The sequence below is a fragment of the Tachypleus tridentatus genome, chromosome 13 (assembly GCF_004210375.1).
Source record: "Tachypleus tridentatus isolate NWPU-2018 chromosome 13, ASM421037v1, whole genome shotgun sequence".
Classification (NCBI taxonomy): Eukaryota; Metazoa; Arthropoda; class Merostomata; order Xiphosura; family Limulidae; genus Tachypleus; species Tachypleus tridentatus.
In genome coordinates, this window is record NC_134837.1 from 139,083,330 (window position 1) to 139,108,086 (window position 24,757).

The 24,757-nt window shown below is 32.1% G+C and overlaps 1 protein-coding gene across 2 annotated transcripts in view; it reads left to right on the forward strand.

Moving 5' to 3' along the window:
* Positions 1-24,757, forward strand: part of LOC143238495 (potassium voltage-gated channel protein eag-like) — a 103,834-nt gene that overhangs the window by 37,859 nt on the left and 41,218 nt on the right. The window contains exons 1-2 of one of the 2 annotated variants that reach the window (XM_076478782.1): positions 11,351-11,543; positions 17,732-17,965. In XM_076478782.1, the coding sequence (XP_076334897.1) occupies positions 17,836-17,965 (130 nt within the window). In that variant the 5' untranslated portion in view covers positions 11,351-11,543; positions 17,732-17,835. Of the gene's footprint in view, positions 1-11,350; positions 11,544-17,731; positions 17,966-24,757 lie in introns of those variants that run through there. The other variant, XM_076478781.1, reaches the window with a different exon arrangement.

Sequence of the window (24,757 nt, forward strand, 5' to 3'; positions counted from 1 at the left end):
TATGCTTTATATGTATATAGATAAAACTATTAGACAGTATATCATTATTTCTGTATTTAAGTTAAACTATATAATAATAATTGTATTTCCCCAACACTGAGTTTACTATATTCATTGATAACAATGCATTGTACTCAACCCAGACCTTAGGAGGCCGGCTGTAATGCAACAAACACAAGAGTCGTCGGAGTATTATTTTGTATAAGTTATTGTTATGGTGTGAACACCTTAACTTAGCTTATAGAGCATGATTATGCTTAATTGTACTTGCCATAAGATATTATTAATACACATATTATATTCTTAGCACTACATTTTTATTTTGTTCCAAGGAATTTTCAAGTACTAATGGAGTGTGTATAATAATAGGATACCAACAGCACAACGTTTGCCATATCCATTACTGACGACGGGTTCCTTTCAGTCTGCTGAGAAACAATTCAGACAGTAGTGACTGGAACACTATTTACATAAGCCATTTCTCACAGCCACAATTGTTGTGATGTGAATGTCTTTTTCTAACTGGCAAAGCATGAATCAGATTAATTATACATGTTATAAGATTCGTGATGACAAGGAGCCCACTTGAAGTAAAATTGTATTCTCAAGGTTAACCTGAAGATGACCTAAGAAGGTTGAAATGTTGTTCTGTACTTTATTGTAATTAAAGTGCTAATACCCATACCAGCCCTCTTGACAATATGTGTTATAAAATATTAATGTTAAGCCTCCTATATTTTTAACACTACATTCCTTATCTAGTCGCTTGGGAATTTTCTAGAATTAAAAGAATGTGCAATAGTAATATTTCAACCACACTGTGCTCCTTATATCAATTCCTACCGACGCGTATTGCTCAATCCAGACATCGCGAGGTTGGCTAGAATACAACAAACAGAAATAGTGGGTACACTACATATAAAAGCCATTCCTTATAACAATCATATCCGTGGTGTGAATTCCTTTTTCAAACTTGCAATTCATGATTGTACTCTACTATACTTCTTATAACACATTATTATTAGTCCTATTATATTTTGAAAAAAATATTTTTGTGGGTTTTCAAAAATTAGAGCAGATAAAACATTTTAATAGCGACCTGGTGACGTAACATCATGTGGTAGTATATTAACCAACAACGAATGACATCGATAACTGTATACCTATGTAAAACGCTACAAAACGAAAATAACAAAAAATAGTGTTAAAAACCGTATTTTCAATGTTTTAGAGCTTTGTTAAAGAAGGCTCCAAATGCGATAATAATGACATGTCTAAGCCCAAAGCTGAATGTTAATTAATCAGAAGCCTTATCTAGAGACACATGTACAATACTAGAAAGCACGCTGTTAATGGCACGGCGGTGATGGGCATAGCACAGATAGCTATGTGCTTCACCACAAACACACTAGAGGGGCAACCAGCAGAGCGCACACTTCCGCCACGCAGCGTTCATCATATTCAGCGCTGATAATAGAAACACGAGTTCAGTGTTAATTATTACATCTAGTGTGCTGTTCGATTATTCGATGAGTAATGTTTTAATGTATCGACTAAAGCTAAGTGTGTTTATGTTGAAATGTTGTCTGAACACTCAATTAGGCCTGTAACTCCAGGTTTAGGTATTTTGTAGCAGTCGTTAGAAAGAAAGAAAAAAATTAAGCCGTTATTGTTAGACAATCTGTATCCTGCATCATTATTATCAGAATAATCTTAAAGGAAAATGTGCAATGATAGAATGCTTTTCACTAACACTTTATGAAGTTTGAATTCATTCCATTACACAGTAGACCACACGGACGTTAGTAGTTACGTCAGTGTATTCGTTACACATTTATTCTAGGCTATATTCCTACGCTTATCATTTCAATTGTTTTAATTTGTTTTGAATTTTGCGCAAAGCTTCACGAAGGTGATCTGCGCTATCCATTCCTAATTTAGTAGTGTAAGACTAGAGGGAAGGCAGCTGGCCATCACCACCCACCGCCAACACTTGGGCTACTCTTTTACCAACGATTGCCCGTACATTATAATGCCCACACGATTGAAAGGGCGAGCATGTTTGGTGCGACAGGGATTCGGACCCGCGACCTTCGTATCATTTCAATTAAGTAGAATTTAACACGTTCGCTGTCACATAATAAGTTAAATATCGGTAAAATTAAACATTCAAGAACTGCCGGTGAGAAGTCATAGTGTCCCAAATTTATAAGTCACAAGAGAAATTTGGCTTTGAAACATAATTGTAAGTGACTCACCAATGGGGCACATGGCAGCGAACGTGTTACCAAATATGTCGAAATATTTAACCTCAAATATTCCAAATATCTAAACTGTCTTATGATATAAAATTACAGATCGAGTAGTTTATATATATTTAATTTGTTAATGAAAATAATTACATTTTAATGAAATTAAATAATAAAATAAGTAAATCACAAAGAAGGACTGTGTCAAAAACGGCAAATTCAAACCTCTGACTAATTATATAATTTGTTATTTTAACTCAAAAACTAGCCGAAACAAATACAAATTAAACAGAAACACCGCAACAACTGAAATATGTATGTAAAACACCTATAAAGTATATATATAAGTGATGTATAAAAATGTACATTTCACCTTTCTCCCATTTACGTTTGTTGTCTGACGCTCGGGTATTGTGTAACATCCAATAAGTTTTACACTTCAGGAGTTAGTCCTGATGACAATCCTAAACGACAAGCATGTTCGGTGACAAGGATTCGAACCGACCAGTTGGGAAGCATCACGATTAGGATAATGAAAATACAGTATATTATAAATATTATACTAACACACATCTATACAAATTTTTATGTAAATTGAACGACAAATAAACTGTTTATAAATAAGTAATCAAACATAGGAGGGGCAGAAATGTTCGTGCGTCTTTAATGGTCAGTTGTGTAGCCTTTCAAGTGAATTACTTGGCGCAATCTGTCCTCATAGCCCCCCATGATCGTTTGACAGTACTCGACTGGTATTTTCTTCCATTTTTATTTACAGAAGGCTCCAACTCGTGCAAGTTTTTCGGATGACGCTGATGAACCCTGGTCTTCAACTCATGCCAAACGTTTTCTATTGGGTTGAGACCGGGTGACTGCGATGACCACTCCAGAAAGCTTATATGGTTCCTCTGCAACCAGGATTGCACATACTTCGATGTGTGCTTAGGGTCATTGTCGTGCTGAAAGATCCAACGACGCCCAAGCCGCAAGTTCCAAGCATCATTCTTGATAAAGTGCCTAAAATACCAACGTACTCTTCTTTTTTCATTATTCCGTTGATGCGGTGAAGGCTGCCTGCACCAGAAGAGTTGAAGGAACCCCATAGCATGATCGAGCCACCTCTGTGTTTAACTGTAGGGACGGTGTTCTTTGGAAGATTTCGTTCCTCCTTCTTGCGGAAAATATTGCGAACATCATTGTGGCCGAATTATTCTAAAAGCTCGATTTTAGTCTCGTCTGATTAAAGAATACTCTTCCAATAGGTAAAAGGTTTATCTACATGCTTTCTTGCATACTTCAATTGTGCTTCTAAATGAACAGGCTTTAAATATGGAGTTTTACGAGGACGGCATGCTTTGAAACCAGAAGAGCGTAACATGTTCGTAACTGTGGAGGTGCTTACTTCAACTCCAGTTTCCCTTACCAGTTTCTGTATATCATTACGTGTTAAACGAGGGTTCCTACTAACTTCTCTGAGAACCTTCCTCTTGGTTCTCTCTGGAATTTTGGTGGGGCGTCCGGAACGAGGGAGGTTAGCAGTTGATCCTGTAAGCTTAAACTTGGCAAATATGCTTTGAACAATAGATTTCGGTACATTAAGTTGTGTAGCAATACCGGAAAGAGACACACGGGACTTATATTTTACAATAATTTGTTTTTTTAAATCACTGGACAGTTGTTTCCTGTTCGCCATGATGACCAAGCAGATAATGACGGAGACGGTGCTAAATTGCCGGAAGTAAATTTTTTGCTGGCTAAATTCCAATAATTATGAGCCCAGTGTCTAGTTCTGGAATGGTATAGTGTGGTTTATTCGCCAAACTAAACAAAGGTTTTACGGAAATATCAGTTTTTTCACACGTTCTGAAATGTACGAACACTTTCTGCTCCTCCTATGTTTTGGTTATTTGTTTATAAACAGTTTATTTGTCATTTAATTTAAATAAAAATTTATGTAGATGTGTGTTAGTATAATATTTATAATATAACCTACGTCTATTAGCCTAATCGTGATACTTTTTAAATTATGAGCAAAAAACTACTCGGGACACACGGGTACGAACACTTTCTGTCGTAACTGTAGCTATATAGATAGACAAACTCATACTGAAGTGTACATACACATATATAGATACTTTATTGTGTATGGACAGCTATATGGAGAGACAAGCTCTTATTGAAGTGTGCATATGCACAAACAGATATTTTATTGAGTGTATATATAGCTATATAAATAGACAAGCTCACAGTAAAGTATACATACACATATGTAAATATTTTATGGGATGTATAGATAACGATATAGATAGACACACTCTCAGTGAAGTGTACATACACGCAAATATTTTATTGAATGTAGAAAGCTTTGTAGGTAGACAAGCTCTTATTGAAGTGTACCTATGCACAGATAGATTTTATTGAGTGTATATATAGCTATATAAATAGCCAAGGTCACAGTGAAGTGTATATAAACGTAGATATTTTATTGAATGTATAGACAGCTACGTAGATAGAGAAGCTGTCATTGAAATGTACATATACATAGATATTTTATTGTGTGTATAGATAGCTATATAGATAGGCAAGCTCTCAGAGAAATGCACATACACATAGATATTTTATTAAGTGCATAGATTGCTATATAGATATGCAAGTTCACAGTGAAATATGCATACTTATAGATATTTTGTTGAGTGTATGGACAGTTAGATAAACAGACAAGCTCACAGTGAAGTGTATGTATACACAGATAGATATTTTATTGAGTGCATAGGTAGTTGTATAGATAGACAAGCTCATAGAGAAGTGTATGTATACACCGAATAAAATATCTATCTCAGATAAAATAAGTACTGAGTGACGTGTACATATACGTAGATAGATATTTTATTGAATGTACATGTAGCTATTTAAAAGGATAAGCTTACAGTGAGGTGTACATAGAGATATATAGATATTTTATTCTGTGCATAGATTGCTATATAGGTAGATATGCTCTCAGTGAATTGTACATACACGCAAGCATTTTATTGAATGTATAGACAGCTATGCAGATAGACAAGATGGTATTGAAGTATGCACACACATAGATATTTTATATAGTGTATAGACAGCAATATAGATAGACAATCTCACAATGAAATACGTAGAGACATACATATTTTAATGAATGTATAGACAGCTATGTAGATAGACAAGCTCTCATTGAACTGTACATATTTAGAAATAGGTATTTTATTGAGTGGATATATAGCTATATAGGTAAACAAGCTCACAGTGAAGTGTACATAAACATAGATATTTTATTGAGTACATAGATAATTATATAAACAGACAAATTCACAGTGAAATATGCATTCTAATATATATTTTGTGTGTATAGATAGCTATATAGATAGACAAGCTCTTAGATATTTTATTACGTTTATAGATAGCTATAAAAATAGACAAGCCCTCATTGAAATGTACATACACATAGATATTTTATTGAGTGCATAGATAGCTATATAGATAAACAAGCTCACAGTGAAATATACATTCATGTAGATATTTTATTGAGTGTGTAGATAGCCATATAAATAGACAAGCTTACAGGGAAGTGTATATATACACAGAATAAAATATCTGTCTCAAATAAAATGAGCTCTCAGTGACGTGTACCAATAGATAGATATTTTATTTAGTGTAATATAACAATGTATAAAGACAAACTCTTAGTGAAGTGTATATATACGCAGATGTGTTACTGAATGTGTAGAAAGCTATGTAGATAGACAAGCTCTCAATGAAATGTATCTATACATACATAGATATTTTACTGAGTGCATAGATAACTATATAGATAGACAAGCTCATAGTGAAATATGTATACGGATATATATTTTATTGAGTGTATAGATAGCTAAAAATAAACAAGCTCACAGTAAAGTATATGTATACACAGAACAAAATATCTATCTCAAGTAGAAAATGCTCTCAGTGACGTGAATAGGTACAGAGATAGATATTTTATTGAGTGTATAAACAGCTATATAGATAGACAAGGTCCCATTGAAGTGTAAATACATATAATAAGACATTTTATTCAGAGTTATATAGCAATGTCTATAGAGAAGCTCACAGTGAAATATGCACACACATAGATATTTTATTGGATGTGTAGACAGCTATGTATATAGAGAAGCTCTCTTTGAAAGGTACATATACATAGATATTTTATTGAGTATATATATAGCTATATAGATAGCTAAGCTCACAGTGAAGTGTACATATACGTGGATAGATTTTTTATCGTCTTCATAGATATCTATATAGATGGACAAGCTCGCGGTGAAGTATACATACACATAATAGATATTTCATTGTGCGTATAGACAACTATATATAGACAATATCACAGTTAAATCAGCATAGACATATATATTTTATTGTGTGTATAGATAGCTACATACATATACAAGCTTACCGTGAAGTGTATGTACTCACAGATAGATATTTTATTCTGTGTGTAGATAGCTATATAGAGAGACAAGCTATCATTGAAGTGCACATATACGCAGATAGATATTTTATTGAGTGTATAGACAGCTATGTAGATAGACAATCTCACAGTGAAATATGTGTACACATAGATATTCTGTTGAGTGCATGGATAGCTGTGTAGATAGACAAGATCACAGTGAAGTGTACGTACACGCAAATATTTGATTTAATTTGTAGACAACTATGCAGATAGACAAGCTCTCACTAAACTGTACATACGCACAGATTGAGTGTATATATAGCTATAGAGATAGACGAGCTCTCATTGAAATGTACATACACATAAGTAGATATTTTATTGAGTGTATAGATAGCAATACCGATAGACAATCTCACAGTGAAATATGTACCCACTTAGATATTTTAATGTGTGCATAGATTGCTTTATAGATAGATAAACTCTCAGTGAAGTGTCCGTACATATAGATCGATATTTTATTGTGTGTATACATTACTAGATCGAGAAGCTCTCAGTGAAATGTACATACACTTCACTACAAATATATTGTAGAGTGTACAGAAAGCGATATAGGTAGAGAAACTGATTGAAGTGTACATACACATAGGTAGATATTTTATTGAGTGTATAGATAGCTCTATATATAGACAAGCTCTCTTTGAAGTGTATATATACATAAACAGATATTTTGTTGAGTGTAAATATAGCTATATAGATAGACAAGCTCACAGTGAATTGTGCATACGTATATATATTTCATCGAATGTATAGATTTCTACATAAATAGACAAGGTCAGGGTGAAGTGTATGTACACAGAGATATGTTTTGTTTGTTTATTTTGCTATATAGATTGACAAGCTCTCAGTGAAGTGTACATACACGCAGGTAGCTATTTTATTGAAAGTATAGATAGTTATATAGGCATAGATGCTCTCAGTGAAGCTTACGTACACGTATATAGGTAGCTATAAAGGTGGACAAGGTCTCATTGAAGTTTACATACACATAGATACATATTTTATTGTGCATATAGGTAATTTTATAGATAGACAAGCTCTCAGTGGAGAGCACCTACACTTATATTATATATAATTGAGTGTAAAGAGAGCTATGTAGATTGGCAAGCTCTCATTGTTGTGTACATACACATAGACATTTTATTGAGTGTATAGACAGCGATGTAGGTAGAATAGCTTTCACTGAAGTGTATGTACACATAGATATTTTATTGGGTGTATACACTAATATATATATATAGAAGCTGTCACTGAAATGTACATACACATTGACATTTTACAGAATGTATAGATAGCTATATAGATAGACAAGCTCTAAGTGAGTGTACATCCATTCAGGTAGGTTTTTTGTGTGTGTTTGGACCGCGATATAGATAGACAATCTCTCAGTGATGTGTACATAGACGTAGATATTTTATTGAGGGTATGGGTAGCGATAAAGATAGATAAGCTCATAGTGAAGTGCACATACATGTATATTGATATTTTATTAAGGGTAAAGACACGTATGTAGATAAACGACTTCTCATTATAGTGTATATTCACAGAGATAGATATTTTATTCAGTGTATAGAGAGCAATATCGATAGACAAGTCCTCAGTGTAGTGTACATACAAATATTGTTTTGGATGTTTAGATAACTATATAAATAGACAAGCTCTCAGTGAAATCTGTGTACATATAGATATTTTATTTAATGTATAGAATGGTGCATAAATAGACAAGGTCATAGTGAAGTGTATGTACGTACAGATAGATATTTTTTGTGTTTATACATTGCTCTGTAGATTGACAAGTTCTCGTTGAAGTGTACGTACATGTAAATATATGTTTTATTGAGTGTATAGAAAGAAATATCGATAGATAAGCTCTCAATGAACTGTACATACTGGCAAATATATATTTTATTGTCCGCCCAGATTGCTATGTAGACACTGAAGCTCTTACTGAAGTGTAAATACACTTACAGATATTTTATTGAGCGGTAAGACAGGTATGTAGATAGACAAGGTCTCATTGTAGTGTATACACGAATGAAATACTTTATTGTTTGAATAGATTGCTACATACCCTGTAAAGCTCTCAGTGAAGTGTACATAGAGAAATATAGATATATAATTGAGTGTATAGATACCTATGTAGATAGACAAGTTCTTATTGTAGTGTACATACAGATAGATAGATTTTTTTATTGAGTGTATAGATAGCGATATCGATAGAAAATCTCACAGTGAAGTGTATGTACACTTAGATATATATTTTAATGAGTGTATAGAAAACTATATAAATTGACAAGCTCTCAGTGAAGTGTACATACACATAGGTATTTCATTGTGTGTATGGATAGCTATTTAGATAGACAAGCTCTCAGTGAAATGTACATACAGGTAGGTAGATAGTTTATTGAGTGATAGACAGCTATATAAACAGACAAGCTTACAGTGAAATATACCTACACATAAATATTTTATTCTGTATATAGATAACTATCTACATATAAAAGATCTCAGTACATACACGGAGATAGATATTTTACTGAGTGTATAGAGTGCTATGTGTATAGACATGCCCACAGTGAAATATGGATATACATATGGATATGTTATTGAATGTATAGATAGCTACGTAAGTAGAGAAGCCTACACTTAAGTGCATGTACATACAGATCGGCATTTTATTGTGTTTATAGATAGCTATATAGAGAGACAAGCTCTTAGTGAAATGTACATGCATATAAATTGATATTTTATTGAGTATATAGCTATCAATATCGATTGACAAGCTCCCCGACAAATATGCATTCATATAAATATTTTATTGAGTGTATAGAAAGCTATATATATGGACGTGCTGTCATTGAAGTGTGCATACACATAGATATTTTATTGAGTGTATAGACAGCTCTGTGGGTAATGAAGCTCACTTTGAATTGTATCTACGCGTATGTATTTAATTGAGTGTTTCGATATCTACCTAGATAGACAAGCTCTGAGGGAAGGGTACATACACGGATATAGATATTTTATTGTGTGTTCAGATTGCTGTATAGATAGAGAAGCTCTCAATGAAGTATACATACATGTAGGTATTTTATTGAATATATAGATAGCTATGTAGATAGAGAAGCTGTCATCGAAGTATACGTACACGAAGATAGAGATTTTATTGAGTGTGTAGACAGTTATGTAGATGGACAAACTCACAGTGAAATATGTATAGGTATAGATATTTTTAGTGTATAGGTGGCTACCTAAACAGACAAGTTCACAGTGAAATGTAAGTACACAGAGATAGATATTTTAGTTTGTGTATAGATAGTTGCATAGACAGACAAGCTCTGAGTGAAGTGTACATACGAGAATATATTTTATCGAGTGTTTAGACAGCTATATGGATAGACAAGCTTTCTTGAAGGTGTACATACACATAAATAGGTATTTTACTGAGTGCATAAATAACTATATGGATTAAGTCAAAGTGAAGTGTACATATACATAGATAGATAATTTTTGTGTGTGTATGGATAGCTATATTGATAGGCAAGCTACAGTGAAGTGTACACACACTTAGGTAGATATTTTATTGTTTGCATAGATTGTTATATAGATAGACATGCTTTCAGTGAAATGTACATACACATAGATATTTTATTGAGTGTATAGACTGCTATATATATAGAGTTTACAATGATGTGTACCTACACAGATATATATTCTATTGTTAAAGTTAACTGTACTTGCTAGTTGTATAATTCTAAGACTAATTATTAACCAATTCCATTATTAAGAAAAATTTTAAAAACAAGTACCAAGTGCCTGAAAGTCTGATATGAATAAATCTACTCACACTTTCGATTTCAAATGAATCAAATCATATTATAAACCTCGAAAGTTATAATTGTGATTAACGCTTGTTTGTTAGGAAAGTTCTGATAAGTTTATAGATCTTTAACATTACAAAACGATCAACTTCAAAAATTTAACTTCAAACGTTATTATTTGTTCGAAGACATCGCTTAACTTCGGCGGAAAATCTCACGTGGAAGCATCGAGAAACCTTACCCGTTAAGTGAACTGCGCGGTTATTCGATTGTTGTAAACTGTCACTAAATATTCATTTCAACATCAAATAGAAAACTCAGTATTGTTTCTAAGTTTGCACAACTTTTATATATAAACCATTATTTGTCATAACTGTTTGTAATAACCCTCATTATAAATTGTATTGTTGTTTGTATGTTAAAAAAATGTGTGTATGAGTCTTGTTGGCAAATATCATAAAGTTAATACACATGAGTATTAATTACCACTTAAATTCAAACTTCCGGTTATTTGTATTCGTAATACGTAATGTATATAACATAATAACTCGGAGATCTGTACGAGATAAATTATAATACGTAAAATATACTGACTATACGATTTTCAACAAATCAAACCCTTGTCTACGTACAGTAATTACGTTATAGAAATAGATGAAACACTGTTTCTTGGATATATTGCGTAACATGTCTTTAGAATCACGTGGTATGAACAAATTGTACACACGCATTGCAAACCTAAATTAACAACAGGTCGATTATGTTGTGCTAGTAACACCTGCACCCGGATAGTGAATTTTTTTGGAAGGTGTGTGTAAAAGTAGGAAAGTCTATTACACTTAAAATACTTGCAATGTTTCTTCTATGCCTGGTTTTCTGAACACTGTGAGCAATCCTGATGTCATGAAAACAATCAATATATTTATTTTCTGAAATCCTTTAGCGAACGAAATGGTGAGTTTTGGAATAACTATATAATTTTCCAGGTTGTGTGTAGTAGCTTCGGTGATTAAATACGAAAGTATTCTATTACTGAAACAGCAGACGATATAATAAAAAAAGGATATAAAAACGGAATGGGAAAAAGATATATCGATAAAGACAGAAAGACAGTAAATACCATAAACGTAGTTAGAAAAGATGGCGACTAGAGACAAGTAGTGAAGTAAGTAAAATGAAATAACAAAAGGAAATTGTAATATAAACAATAAAAGCTGATAGTAAAAAGCGATATGCTAGGAATAATGGCATAATAAAAATATATTGAAAAATAATGAGATAATAAGAATGAAAAGATACGGTAAGGAATTTTGACGGATTTACTGTTCATGTATATTTTAATTTCGATGTTCATTTAAGTTAAATTTCTATTCAGAAATGTATATAACTTATACTGTTAAATCTGTATTGAGAAATTCCCTCCTATTCTATAAAACTGTTGAAAATTCTCGAGTGTAAGAATTTACAATACACACGTATACGTAAACACTAGTGTATCGTTTGTGTTGTTGAAGAAACTATCCTCACGCCTATAACTAACTCAGCGAGCCGAGAGACCGTATATACTATTGGTTTGCTGCAGTTGGGGTACTATAAATCTCAGAAGCTGTAACTGCATTTGTTAAAACGCATTTTAATCGGGAACTTTAAATATTTTATCAGGATCGTTTACAGATATAGAACAATACAAACTGTTTAACTTCAGCAAATCAACATCGGACGTTAGTATTTTCACAAAGACATTAGATAACTTTAAATGTGAAAAACTTACGTGTTATCAGCGAAGGATTAGCTAGTTCTATATTAAGTGAATTGTATCTATATTAGCTCGAAGTTAATTCGCTCATCGTGAAGTCTCACTAAGATATAAAGGAAGTTCCAGAACAGATAGAAGACTCAATATTGTTTGTAAGTTTGTAAAACGTTTGTATATAAATCATTATTTGTAAAAACTGGTATTGTAAATTATATTGTTGTTAGTATATTAAAATATTTTTGTATTAAAAAAAGAAAACTGTGTATGTCAATCTTGTTGGAAAGTATCATAAGCTGGCTACATATTGACATTTATTTACCTTAAAATTGAAATTATAATTTAATTTGGTTTCAAGTCTGTTGGAAGTTGTAATAGGTAACAAAGGAAGTACATTAAAAATGAACATTAAAGATGAACAGAATAATTTTGTAGACAATATGAAGCTTGTCTGTTGAGAAATTAATCATATTAGATTATATAAGTACTTCTTTATTGCCCGATAGGGTGGCTGCCAGAAGCATTTTTAACACTTCATACAACTTTCTCAAGAGCTCATCCGTACTGATCAACTATAGATATAAAAATTCGAGTTTTCAATTTTAAAATTTCTAAGCTATTAAGTTCAATATTATAAAAATTAACATGTTACATATTATAACGAGTCTCCGATTTATTATGTTACATGTGTTAACATATTGTCTTACCATTTCAAATTGTTGGAAATTTTAATTTTAATTTAGAAATTAATTGAATGTCGATATGTATTAAACTTATGATATTTGCTAACAAGGTTGATACTCTCTTTCTTATTACAAATACATTTTAATGTACAAATAACAATACAATTTATAATAACGATTATTACCAATAGTTATTACAAGTACTGGTTTATATAAAAGTTTTACAAACTTACAAACAAGATTTAGTCTTTTATCTGGTCTGGAATTTAATGTTTTATCGATGATTTAGGAGGAGCGAATTAATTTACTGGTAAACTATCTCTTCCTTCTCATGCGTAGTGTTTTACAATATTATTAAAACTATCTCTTGGCGATTGATTTATAAAGTTTCATGGTGAGGTTCTCAACAGTTCGGTTGGGAATAATATTCGAAGACACGCTAGTGTTTTCATAAAACATTTTGGTTGATTCTTACACTCGATAATCTTTTACAAATTGAGAGATTATGATGGACTTTGGCAATACACATTTAACAATATAAGTTACGTGCATTTCTAATAAATATATATATAACTAAGACAAACATCGATATTAAAATAAATATACATTAGTAAATACATTACACACAACTAAAGACCGACAGAAACTTTTACAATTCTTTAATAGTTATGCTCCTTATTAGGTTGGTAAATAATACAAAACATATTTTTAGAGAAAATATATTACAAAAGTAATTGAGAAGTGATTTATGTTTCTGAGAAACCGAGACGCCTGTATACGTAATATTGATTTATATTTTTTGCATTACTTTAGGGGACCGCAATTTGAGGGGCCCATCAATGGGTTGCCCTTTATTTCCCCAACATTTGAACTGTGTTATCTTGCAGATTTTATGGGTTTTTATGTGTGTGTGTTTAATTATGAGTTTTTCTACATGTTACATCGATCAGAAATCTGAAGTGAAAGTAAGACAATAAGATGGAAGAGTGTGTAGTTTCTTGTCAAAGGTATATACTTTAATTATTTGCGAAAATATTTTTACTCGAAGTTAACGGAAAAGAACTAAAGGTGTAAAAAGATGTAACTGAGTTCATATTGTGAGCATAATGCAAAAATTTGTTTTTTTCTCTATGGTTTCTGTTACCTTTAAAACCTCAAAATTTGTACGTATGATATCCTCCTAAAACTAATTACGCAATGAAATGTAGCATCGCATCAGAGTAAGTCTAAACAATGACTTCATGTTTCAACAAAATTCAGCTACTTGGTGGAACTTGTGAAACTATAGTTTAGTTTCACATAATTATGAAATAAAGATAACATCGGATCAAAGTAGTTGTAAACAATGACTGTACGCTTACGTATACTTCAGCTACCTGATGGAACTATTATTATAATAACTTTGTTTCATATAGCTATGAAATATCGCTAAAACTAGATAAAATTAGCTTTAAACAGCCTTTAGTCACTTGGTTGAAGTTATGCCACTATAATTTAATTTCATATAACCATGAGATAGAAATACAATTAGGTCCAAGTAATTGTTGACAACTTAAACTTAAATAAGCTTAAGGTATAGCTTAAAAAATTAACTGTCCATAACTTACAGCTACTGACCAGAGGGACAATATCCAATCATCAGTAGCTACCGCCTACAAGGTTATTCATAACCAAGTAATAGGACTAAAAGTACTCTTGTAAGAATTTACAGCTAAAATGTAGTGTGTTCAGTAGCATATTACTGCTCGAACCTAGGACCTTCCGATAAGCAGTGAGTAGTTTGCACAAAGCTAAGCTCTTCCCATATATTTAACATTAAACTCTAATGGGAACAGTTGTTTTGTTTTTCTGATCTTTGCCGTGTAAGCAGGCCATTGTAATGATTTTCACTTAACAACAAAGACGATTATCGCTGATAAACTTTATTATCCCGTGTGCAAATGCAGTTTACATATTTTGTGGTTTATATCATTTGTTTTTAGATAGATTATCTTTTATAAACGTAAAACTCTCTGGGATTATTTGGCGTTTTATGGAAACGCTGTTTCATCTTGGAACAAGTAATAATCGTAAAATACATGTGAGCCTTACGTTCCTTATTCACTGGAAGGTTTAATACTAATAGTTGGAAATGAATAAAATCAGTAAACTAATAAAAAATCAACTTTGGAGACTTTTGAACAAATTTCGTAACTTGGTTGATGAAACTATGTTTCACAAGGTGTCGGTTGCTGAATTATAGGACTTCATTTTAAAAACATTTCTCTATAATAGATTTCGTTTATAGGTTTAGGGTTATCGTTTTATGAGTATTGTTATCGCTTATAAAACTGTCTTTACACTAACATGCTCACATATCTTTTTAATATAATGTTTCCTGCAACAACACTACTATTAAAATAACGTCAGCACGTTAACTTCGAGATTTCATTTCATTAATTCCTTTCGAAAAAATAATCAATTACAAAATCATTGTCAGAGGAGGTAGGCTTACATAAGTCAGTTCTGAAAGAGTAACTTATTCAACTTGCCACCACTTGATAAGTATATAGCTAAATAAATAGCTGAATATTCCAGTTCTGAATGAAGAATTGATTTTAATTCTGAGTAACTGAATAAAAACGGGTAAGTACGTAGCTAAAATAGTTAGATAGCTAATTAAGCTATGAATGAATAACTGATTTTATGGATGGCAAACACGCTGTAAAGTCAAACAAATAAGGAGTTAAATAGTTACGTTTTATTAAAATAACCAAACCACTTTTTTCACAAGTTTGACATCAAACAAACGATTGTTACAACATGAAAAAAATAATTACAAATTGTATTACATATATCCATTATACCCATTTATACATACTATCTATACATAATATCACAAGCTCACACTTACTTAAAATGAATAATATATTAGAATTAGTAAAATACACATTTCATTTGTCTATAATCTCCAGTATCAAAATGACAATTATAGTGTTGGATGTGTAATTTCAATACACATCTGTTGAAAACAACAAAACTATTTATCCAATAGTAACACTGCATATGACTTAATAATAATAATAATATATAATTATATTGGCTTAATAAAATCATCTTGAATGTGGAAATCTCATAGTTTTGTTCTCTAATAATCCATCAGTATTCTTGAATCTAGATTTTGTAAGCGATTCTAATTAACCATTTTCTCCTAAATTTATTCTTACATAGTCCACCAGTTCAGTCTATCAAGGAATTTCCATACAATTGATTAAGTATTTTAAGCTGTGGAATTTGCTGGTTTTTTCTGTCTTACACCGAAAACTGTAAGTTGTTCTTCTGCCTGAGATAATAATAAAACTACATATATCAACTAATTTAGAATATTCTTTCTCATACAGGTATACATTGTGTTACTAAATAGATAGACAGATAGAAATGTCAGTTCTTAACGAAAAGCCAAGTCTTGCGGTGACTAACTTAGTATAAAGTCAGAAAAATTCGAATACCTAAAAAGTAGAATCAGATGAATGGGTGGATGAACGAGGGCTGTAAAAACGTTTATTACGTTATGTATAATTTTTAGTTTTTCTTTAGAAGATGATGTTTTAACATCGCGTTTGCAGTAAGTTTTCAGAATACTGATGTGACATAGAGTTTTTGTTTTGTTTTTAAAAATAGTTTTGACTTGACCAACCTTATTGAAATGATTTTGGTTGATTTTATTTTTCAATAGCGCGTTTTATGCCGGGTCTGTTTCCGATACGAAAACTGGTTCTTTCAGGTGTTGTTTTTTGGTACTATTTTTACTTATTTCTCTGACATAATTACTCTAACGAAGACCAGAGATAACAGAGAACGTATTTTCGTTGTAACAAGGATTGTACATAATCAGTGATAATCTCCGATTACTCAAGCTATTAAACTGGGATTTTGTTTTCTATGTGATCCCTTCTAAGTGATAATTAGAGTTAAACAAAAACACTTGGTTAAGAGAAAGATTCTGAATAAAGTGTTAAGCATCAACTTAAATCTCGATGTAATTAATAAAATGTTCTGGATTTTAATCATTTTCTCTTAAGACATCAACTTATACTTGACGATCCTGATGTGTTTTGTTTTAATCCAATTACTTTTAGTGAATCGTCAAAATTGACAAATTGTTAACAAATGATTTTTGTAGCAGTAATCATTTGCCAGAGGGCGTGTGTTATGTTTGTGACCTGTGAGGCAGCACAAACGAAACTGCCATGACGGAATCACAAGCTTGCAACAAACGTTAAAAAACTAAACAGTAATGGTGTAATCATGTGTTAATCTCACAGCAAGAAATAAAACAACAATGATGACGTCATAGTATTTAACTTTACAGTAAAAATGAAACTAAGTAGTAATGACAAAATCACGTTACCTCACAACATGGAATAAAACTAATAGTAATGACTTAGGAACGTGTTTACCTCACACTATGAAATGAAACAAAACGGTGTTTAAAGCATATTTTACTGCTTATTGCTTGTATAGTTGCTGCGATATTTTTATGAGCGTTTTAAATATGCTAAAAAAGGAATGTGTGCTTGTAGGCTTTCTCATTTCTAGATTTTCAATTTGTGTTGACTTCCATTTCTTTGAACACAGGAAAGACCTCTCCCCCATGGAAATAATAGCTATTACAAACACGTCTGTACTGGGAGATATACAGCTCTGTTTTTTTTTTTCTCTTTCAGCTGACTGCAGCTTTCTTTTGGCCAACGCTCATATACTGGATTTTCCAGTCGTTTATTGCTCTGAAACGTTCTGCAAAATATCTGGGTACAACCGAGCAGAGGTAATGCAGAAGAGTTGCCGCTGTAGCTTCATGTACGGAGACATGACTGAAAAGAGTACCATAAATGGAATAGAACAGTGTCTCGAAAATCATTTTCTGGACCAGTTTGAAATTTTACTCTATAAAAAAAATCGTAAGTAAAAACTTTTATTGCATTTAAATATAAATATCATACAAATCTATCGCTTTGAAAAGAACATACTCTAAAATTAACTGTATAAAGGTCGTCAAGGACGTGAGCTGTAAGAACACATAGTATAAAGAATTTTAAAAACATACCTCTAAAAACTTAATGTATAGTAAGTGGGTTAAATATACCTCTCACAGCTAAAGTACATCAACTTCTATTTTGAAATATATTTAAGAAATAGTATATTTTAATTTCTTATCAAATACGAATTTGGTTGTAAAGTAAGAGCTAATTACAATACCTTTTGTGCCACTCTGTTTCAGTGATATTAACGTGCACTGGAAAGAAAACTGCATTTATATAGGCCCGGCATGTTCAGGTGGGTTAAGGCGTTCGACTTGTTATATGAGGGTCGCGGGTTCGAATCCCCGTCGCACCAAACATGCTCGTCCTGTCAGCCGTGGGGGCATTATAATGTGACAGTCAATCCCACTATTCGTTCGTAACGAGTGGCCCAAGAGTTGGAGGTGGATGATGATGACTAGCTGCCTTCCCTCTAGTCTTACACTGCTAAATTAGGGACGGCAAGCGTAGATAGCCCTCGAGTAGCTTTGCGCGAAATTCTAAACAAGCAAACAAAAAAAGCATTTATATAAATTCTCACATAAGGTACATTACTTTACCCTGAAACTATTTACCAAATGATATACAAACATAAAATTTGGTTTCCAGTTACAAAAGATTTGGCCAGACATAAGTTTTTCTAGTTTCAATTTTAGTATTAATCTCTCAGGACTTCCATGATTTCCAAGGAAAGAAGTTTTGATCATTCAAAAGTTTTCTGTAGTTTGAATTTTAACATACATCTTTTACGATATAACTGACATCCTGGTGAAGAAGAAATTTACGTTAGTTTCAATCCTAGTATACATCACTTAACACTTTCTTGGCTTCCAGATGTAGCAGTTTTGAGGAAGAAATATTTTCTTCAGTTTTCATTTCAGTACACATCTCTTAGCACTTCCTCTGTTTCTAGGCTTAGTAGTTCTGGTGAGGCAATAATTTTCTGTAATTTTAATGTTAGTACTTAACTCTCAGGACGTCCACAGTTTGTTGGAAGAAAAATTATTCAGTTAGTTTTTGAGCTTAAATCTTTGTATAAATCTCTCAGGACTTCTATGGTTTCCAGTTTAAGGTGTTTTAGTGAGATAAAAGTATTAATTAATTTTAGTAGTAGTATATATATATCTTGTGGTTTTATTCATTTCCAGATCGAGGAGTTTTGGTTAGGCAGAAATTTTCTTTATTTTAATTTTATTATATATTCACAAGACTTCCTTGCCTTCCAGGTTGAGGAGTTTTGGTAAAGAAAAAGTTTCTTAGTTCCAGCCTTAGTGTACACCTTTCACGACATACTTGGTTTGCCGGATGAAAAATTGGTGAGATAGAAGGTTTCTTAGGTTGATATTTAAGTAGTCTTCTTTTACGATTTTCTTGATTTCCAAGTCGAGGATGTTAGTTTTACAGAGGTTTCTCTAGTATCAATCTTAGTACGTATTTCTCAGCAACTCCTAGATTTCGAGGTCCAGGAATTTTCATTTAATCAGAGTTTTCTTTAGTATCGATCTTAAGTTACATCTCTTAGAGTTTTGTTCCATTCCAAATAGAGGTTTTTTTTTATCCGAAATAATGTTTCTTTAGTTTAAAGCTTAACATACATCCCTTATAATTTCATTAATTTTCAAGTGGAAGACGTGCGATTTGGAAAAATCGTTCTTTAGTTGCAGTCTCATTTTACATCTTTTTAATTCTTTCTAGAAAGTTTATTTAGCTTGAATCTCAGTATACATTCGTTAGCGTTTAGAACAAGGAGACGTTCTCTTAATTTTTATCCTAATACACATATTTAAGGACTTCCATGATTTTTCGTATGAGAAATTTTTAGCAAAGGATTCTAAGGATTAGTTTCATTAATCTATAAATCTCTTAGGATTTCCCTGGTTTCCAGTACCGGAGATTTGTCCTGACAGAAATTTTCTTTGGTTTTAATCTTATTAATCATCTCTTATGACTTCCTGGTTTCCAGGTTGAGAAGTTTTGCTTATTTGGTATTTTTCTTTAACTTCAATCTGGATATATATATTTTTAGGATTTATTCGACATTCATGTAAATGAACTTTGGTCAAGGAGAAGTTTCTTGTTTTATCTTGGTATAAAAAATAACTTAAAACAAAATATGAAATTCCGGACAACACTAAATTCATTTTAAAAAATAGGTACAAAACTCAAATCCATACTATGTAAAAGCTATCTCGACAAACATAACGCCAACATTATTAATAAAATACAATGCAACAACTGATGCTACTGTATCGTAGCAACTAGCAACAAAATGGAAACTAGGTTCAAATAACAGGCACAAAAAACGCTTTCGCACATTTTTTAACACTGCAAATATAATAAACACAACATAACCATAGAAAACACCAACATACTTAGTAGGGAAATAAATATAAACAAACGCAAAATCAAAAAGCCCTACTTATAGAATAACTCAAAACAAAATTGAACCAATATAAAGGAACACCTTCATACTTATATTAATCAATAGCCTAACATCTAACTGCAGCGCCCCCTAAAATCTCGTACCTGTTTACATTCTCGTCCAATGGCCAGTTGCAACCTCTCTTTGTTAACATGAAGATGACCTAAGAAGGTCGAAAAGTTGTTCCATATTTTATCTAAAGATTTAATACCCATATCAGCCGTCTTTAGAATACATTTGTACTTTAAATGAGTTTCTCGTCATCATGAAGAACTTATTTTTGTCACTTATCTAATATACTTAACGAAATTATCCAGGAAAGTTAACTTAGGGTGTATAGAGACAAATCCCGTAATTTCAGTCTCTTTACTCAGGTATTTTACTCTTGTCTTTTATCGCCATCCTGTGAACTGTTTGTGTGTGTGTGTGTGACATTGGTTCATTTCATCATGGTTATATGTAAACTATTGGAGTTTCATCTCAAACATACCACGACTGTCAGTTGCAAGAATTCGTAGTTTTGAATTCCTGGTCATCTGAGTTCGCGACTGGAATATCTCAGACTGACTCCTGCGATGGGCTTCGAACCTGCATCTTTCTTATTTGGTATTGTGGCTCACTAGCATCCATGTTTCTGTTATAACATTTTCATCTGCTGCTTTTTGTATACAATGCTTTATATACGATAAAAAGTAAAATGTACTTCTTGAAAAACCTTAAATATGTATACATTTAGTATTTGCATTCCACAAATACTTCAATCTTCTTTTCTTAGGAAATTTATCTCTTATAAAAAATGTCACCATACAGTCTCCTTGATCTACCTGTGACAAGGTATCTAACATTGCCTTACCCTGAATAATCCTAAAAGTATTTCGCTAGGATATCTTTTTTTATAAGTTTAATAGTCAACACATATAAATTAACTGCTACTTCTTTATATAATTTCGAAAACTTGGAACTGCAGGGCGCTTTCTCATCCAGGTGTAGAATGTACACATTTTGCCATACTTTTATATATGACACATTTTTATTATCTTTTCTATCTCTTTTTCTCATCTTGAATTTTGATAATTCATCCAATTTTAACATTTTGATCCAAGCCAATTTTCCTCATGTCTTTTAAAGCAGTATGGTGATTAGGAACACTAAGTTCGATAGTTTACATTTATCTAACCTTCTCTCTGATGTAGCCCCTACTAGTACAGCGATAGGTCTACGGATTTACAACGCAAGATCAGGGGCTCTGTTTCCCTCGGTGAACTCAGCATATAGCCCGATGTGCTTTTGATATAAGAAAACACACATCCTGTGATGTAGATCACAAGTATTCTATGCACTGTTGAAACTCTTTGATTGCTAATCCTAATCGTCTAGGAGATAAATGTTGTTTCCACTAATACGCTTTTTAACTCATTAATATCTGAATTTGCTTCTATTTCTGTGATTAATTGTGACTCATCTTCAGGCAATAATTCTTGTAAATCAGCTTTAATCTCTGAACATGTTTTAGTTATGTTTACCACATATTTCTTAAATCTTGAGGTTAAATCGGCTTCTTTGTTTAATTGCCCCAAATTGTCCTGTCCATAGTTTGCTGTTTTTTTATTTTACTTCCTTTCTTAACCTTGGGTGTGCGTTGTGAGACTTCATCATCTAATTTTATTCCACTGGTCTGTGCTTTCTTATTTAACTGTTTTTATTGATTTTCAGCAACTATAAGATATATAAGCTAATAGTAACAAATGAACTTGCTCATCCTAGGTTTTCTAATCTTCTTCACAATACTGAGAGATCACATGTAACACAGTTCTGTGAAATTTAGCTAAAAGACCATTAGCAGGTGGGTGATACTCAGTGGCTTTTGATCTTTTGCATATCTAATATGTTACAAATTTATTTCTTTAGCTTAGAAGTGAAGTTTGTACTTTGATCTGTTAGAAGATACTGTGGTATGCCATATCTAGCCACAGTTTGGTTCACAAATGCCTAACAATTGTTTCTTCTTTTTGCTGTGGTAAACAGAACGCTTTTGAAAATATAGTTAAATAATCAGCAAGGACTGATTCCTCCATAATGTATGTAATGGACGTAAAATATCTATAGCAAAAAGCTAGAAAGGTATGGTTAAACTAGGCATCCTCTGCAAAAGAAGATTCTTTAAGTATGGGCTGATATTTCGTTTTTGATGTTCTAAACATGACTCACGGTAATTTTTAATGTCTTTTCTCATATTCATTCAAAAGAAGCTTTTATTGATTATACTGCAAGCTTCAGCAAATGCTAAGTAAATTGCAAATAGAGTATGATGATTAGTTTCATAACTTTATACTTTAACCTGTGAGGTATGACTATATGTAATACCTTACCTATATGCCCTTTATATGCTACTTTCCTGCATATCACTGGACCATCTAATCATTAGATTCTAATGTATATTCTGTATCTTCTCCCTATCATATTGTGTTTCTGATGGCGTTTATTATAGCATCATTGTTCTGTTCACAAATCCCCTCAGTGTCACAGCGGTATGTCTGCGGATATGTACTGCTAGAAACCTGGATTTGATACTTGTGGTGGGCAGAGCACAGATAGCCCTTTGTGTAGCTTTGTGCTTAATGACAAACAACAACTGTTCACAAATAACATAGTATAAATCTCAGAATATCTCATAATTGTCGTCAATTCCTGATTGTAATTGATATTTTATTAACTGCTTTATCATTATCTTCTATTTTTTTAAATTATAATTCTGCTTAAGACATGTACACTTGAATGTTTCAATACTGATCTGTGTATAACTTTAAAATCGTAGTCTTGCACTAACAATGACCATCTAGTTAATCATAACATAACATAATGTTTAGGAACAACAAGGGACCTTTTCGCCCATCCTCTAAACCAAAATGAAACTATTAAATAAATAAATAAATTTAAAAAATTAAACAACCAGCCCTTACCATTCATGCATTTATCAACTTTTATTTAAATTTACTCAAACTTACTATCATCCACAACATCTGAAGGCAACCCTTTTCACAGGCCAACCATCGTATTTGAAAGTGAAATTGTCTAAGCTAAAGACCTTGCTTAGATCTATGTTTGTGCCCTCTAATTGTATAATTGTCATAGTAAAGTATGAAAAATGTTGATGCAACAACATCATCAGTTCCTTTCACAATCTTAAACGTTTCAATCAGTTCCTCTCTTACTCTTCTGTTTTCAAGAGAAAACAATTTTAAGAATCTTAATCTCTCCTTATATGATAATTCCATTTATCCCACGCGCAACTTTAGTAACATTCTTCTGAAACCGTTTTAACAATTTAATGTCACGCGTAAGGTAAGGAGTCCGAGACTGAACACAATACCCTAAATGTGGTCTAACCAGTGACCTGAACATTGAAATTATAACATATTTACCTTTAGATATACCAAATCTACACCTTCACTTTCGTCTAGATATGCAGTAACATATTCAAAGAATGTCAAAATATTTGTATGGCAAGGTTTTATCTCAGGGAAACCATGTTGACTATCAAATAAAATCCTAAACATTCTTAAATGTCTTTGAAAATCATCTTTTATCATACTTTTCTAAACTTTCCCAAAACTGATGTAAGACGAATAGATATATAATTCTGTTGTTTCCCTTGAAGATAGAAGTAACCTTAGCTAATGTGCGATCTGTTTGTACTTGTCCACAATTCAAGGACTTATGAAAAAAAACACAGTAAGATAACAGTAGTTTGGGATAACACTTGAGCTGCAAAAGTATATGGAAAAGGATTACATCATCAAAACCAGAGGGCGTGGTGTTGAGAGAGTGTGTGCTTCATATGATTGGGCAGTTAACATTATAGTTTTTCACATCTGTATTGTAATATTTAAGCGAGACAATTATAATGCTGATTATTTTTACGTACGTTTTAACATAAAAATAAAAAAATATCTTGATAACATATTTAATAGTTACATGTTACTTCATTAGATTTATAGTTTTTGCTTTATAATTAATATATTGTGTAGGATTTTTAATCTATTCTCCATGAAAAGGGCGGTACTCTAAAATTCCACTTCTGAATAATTCTTGAGTTTGTAAATTCAAACCAATAGATTATAATTTTACTCTATAATGAATAAAAGTCAAAAGTATCAAATAATTTACATTTTCAAATAGGTTATACTTTCACTTATATAAGACTCCAATATATTTTAAGCAGATGCTATTTAAGTCGCAGAGTTAATGAC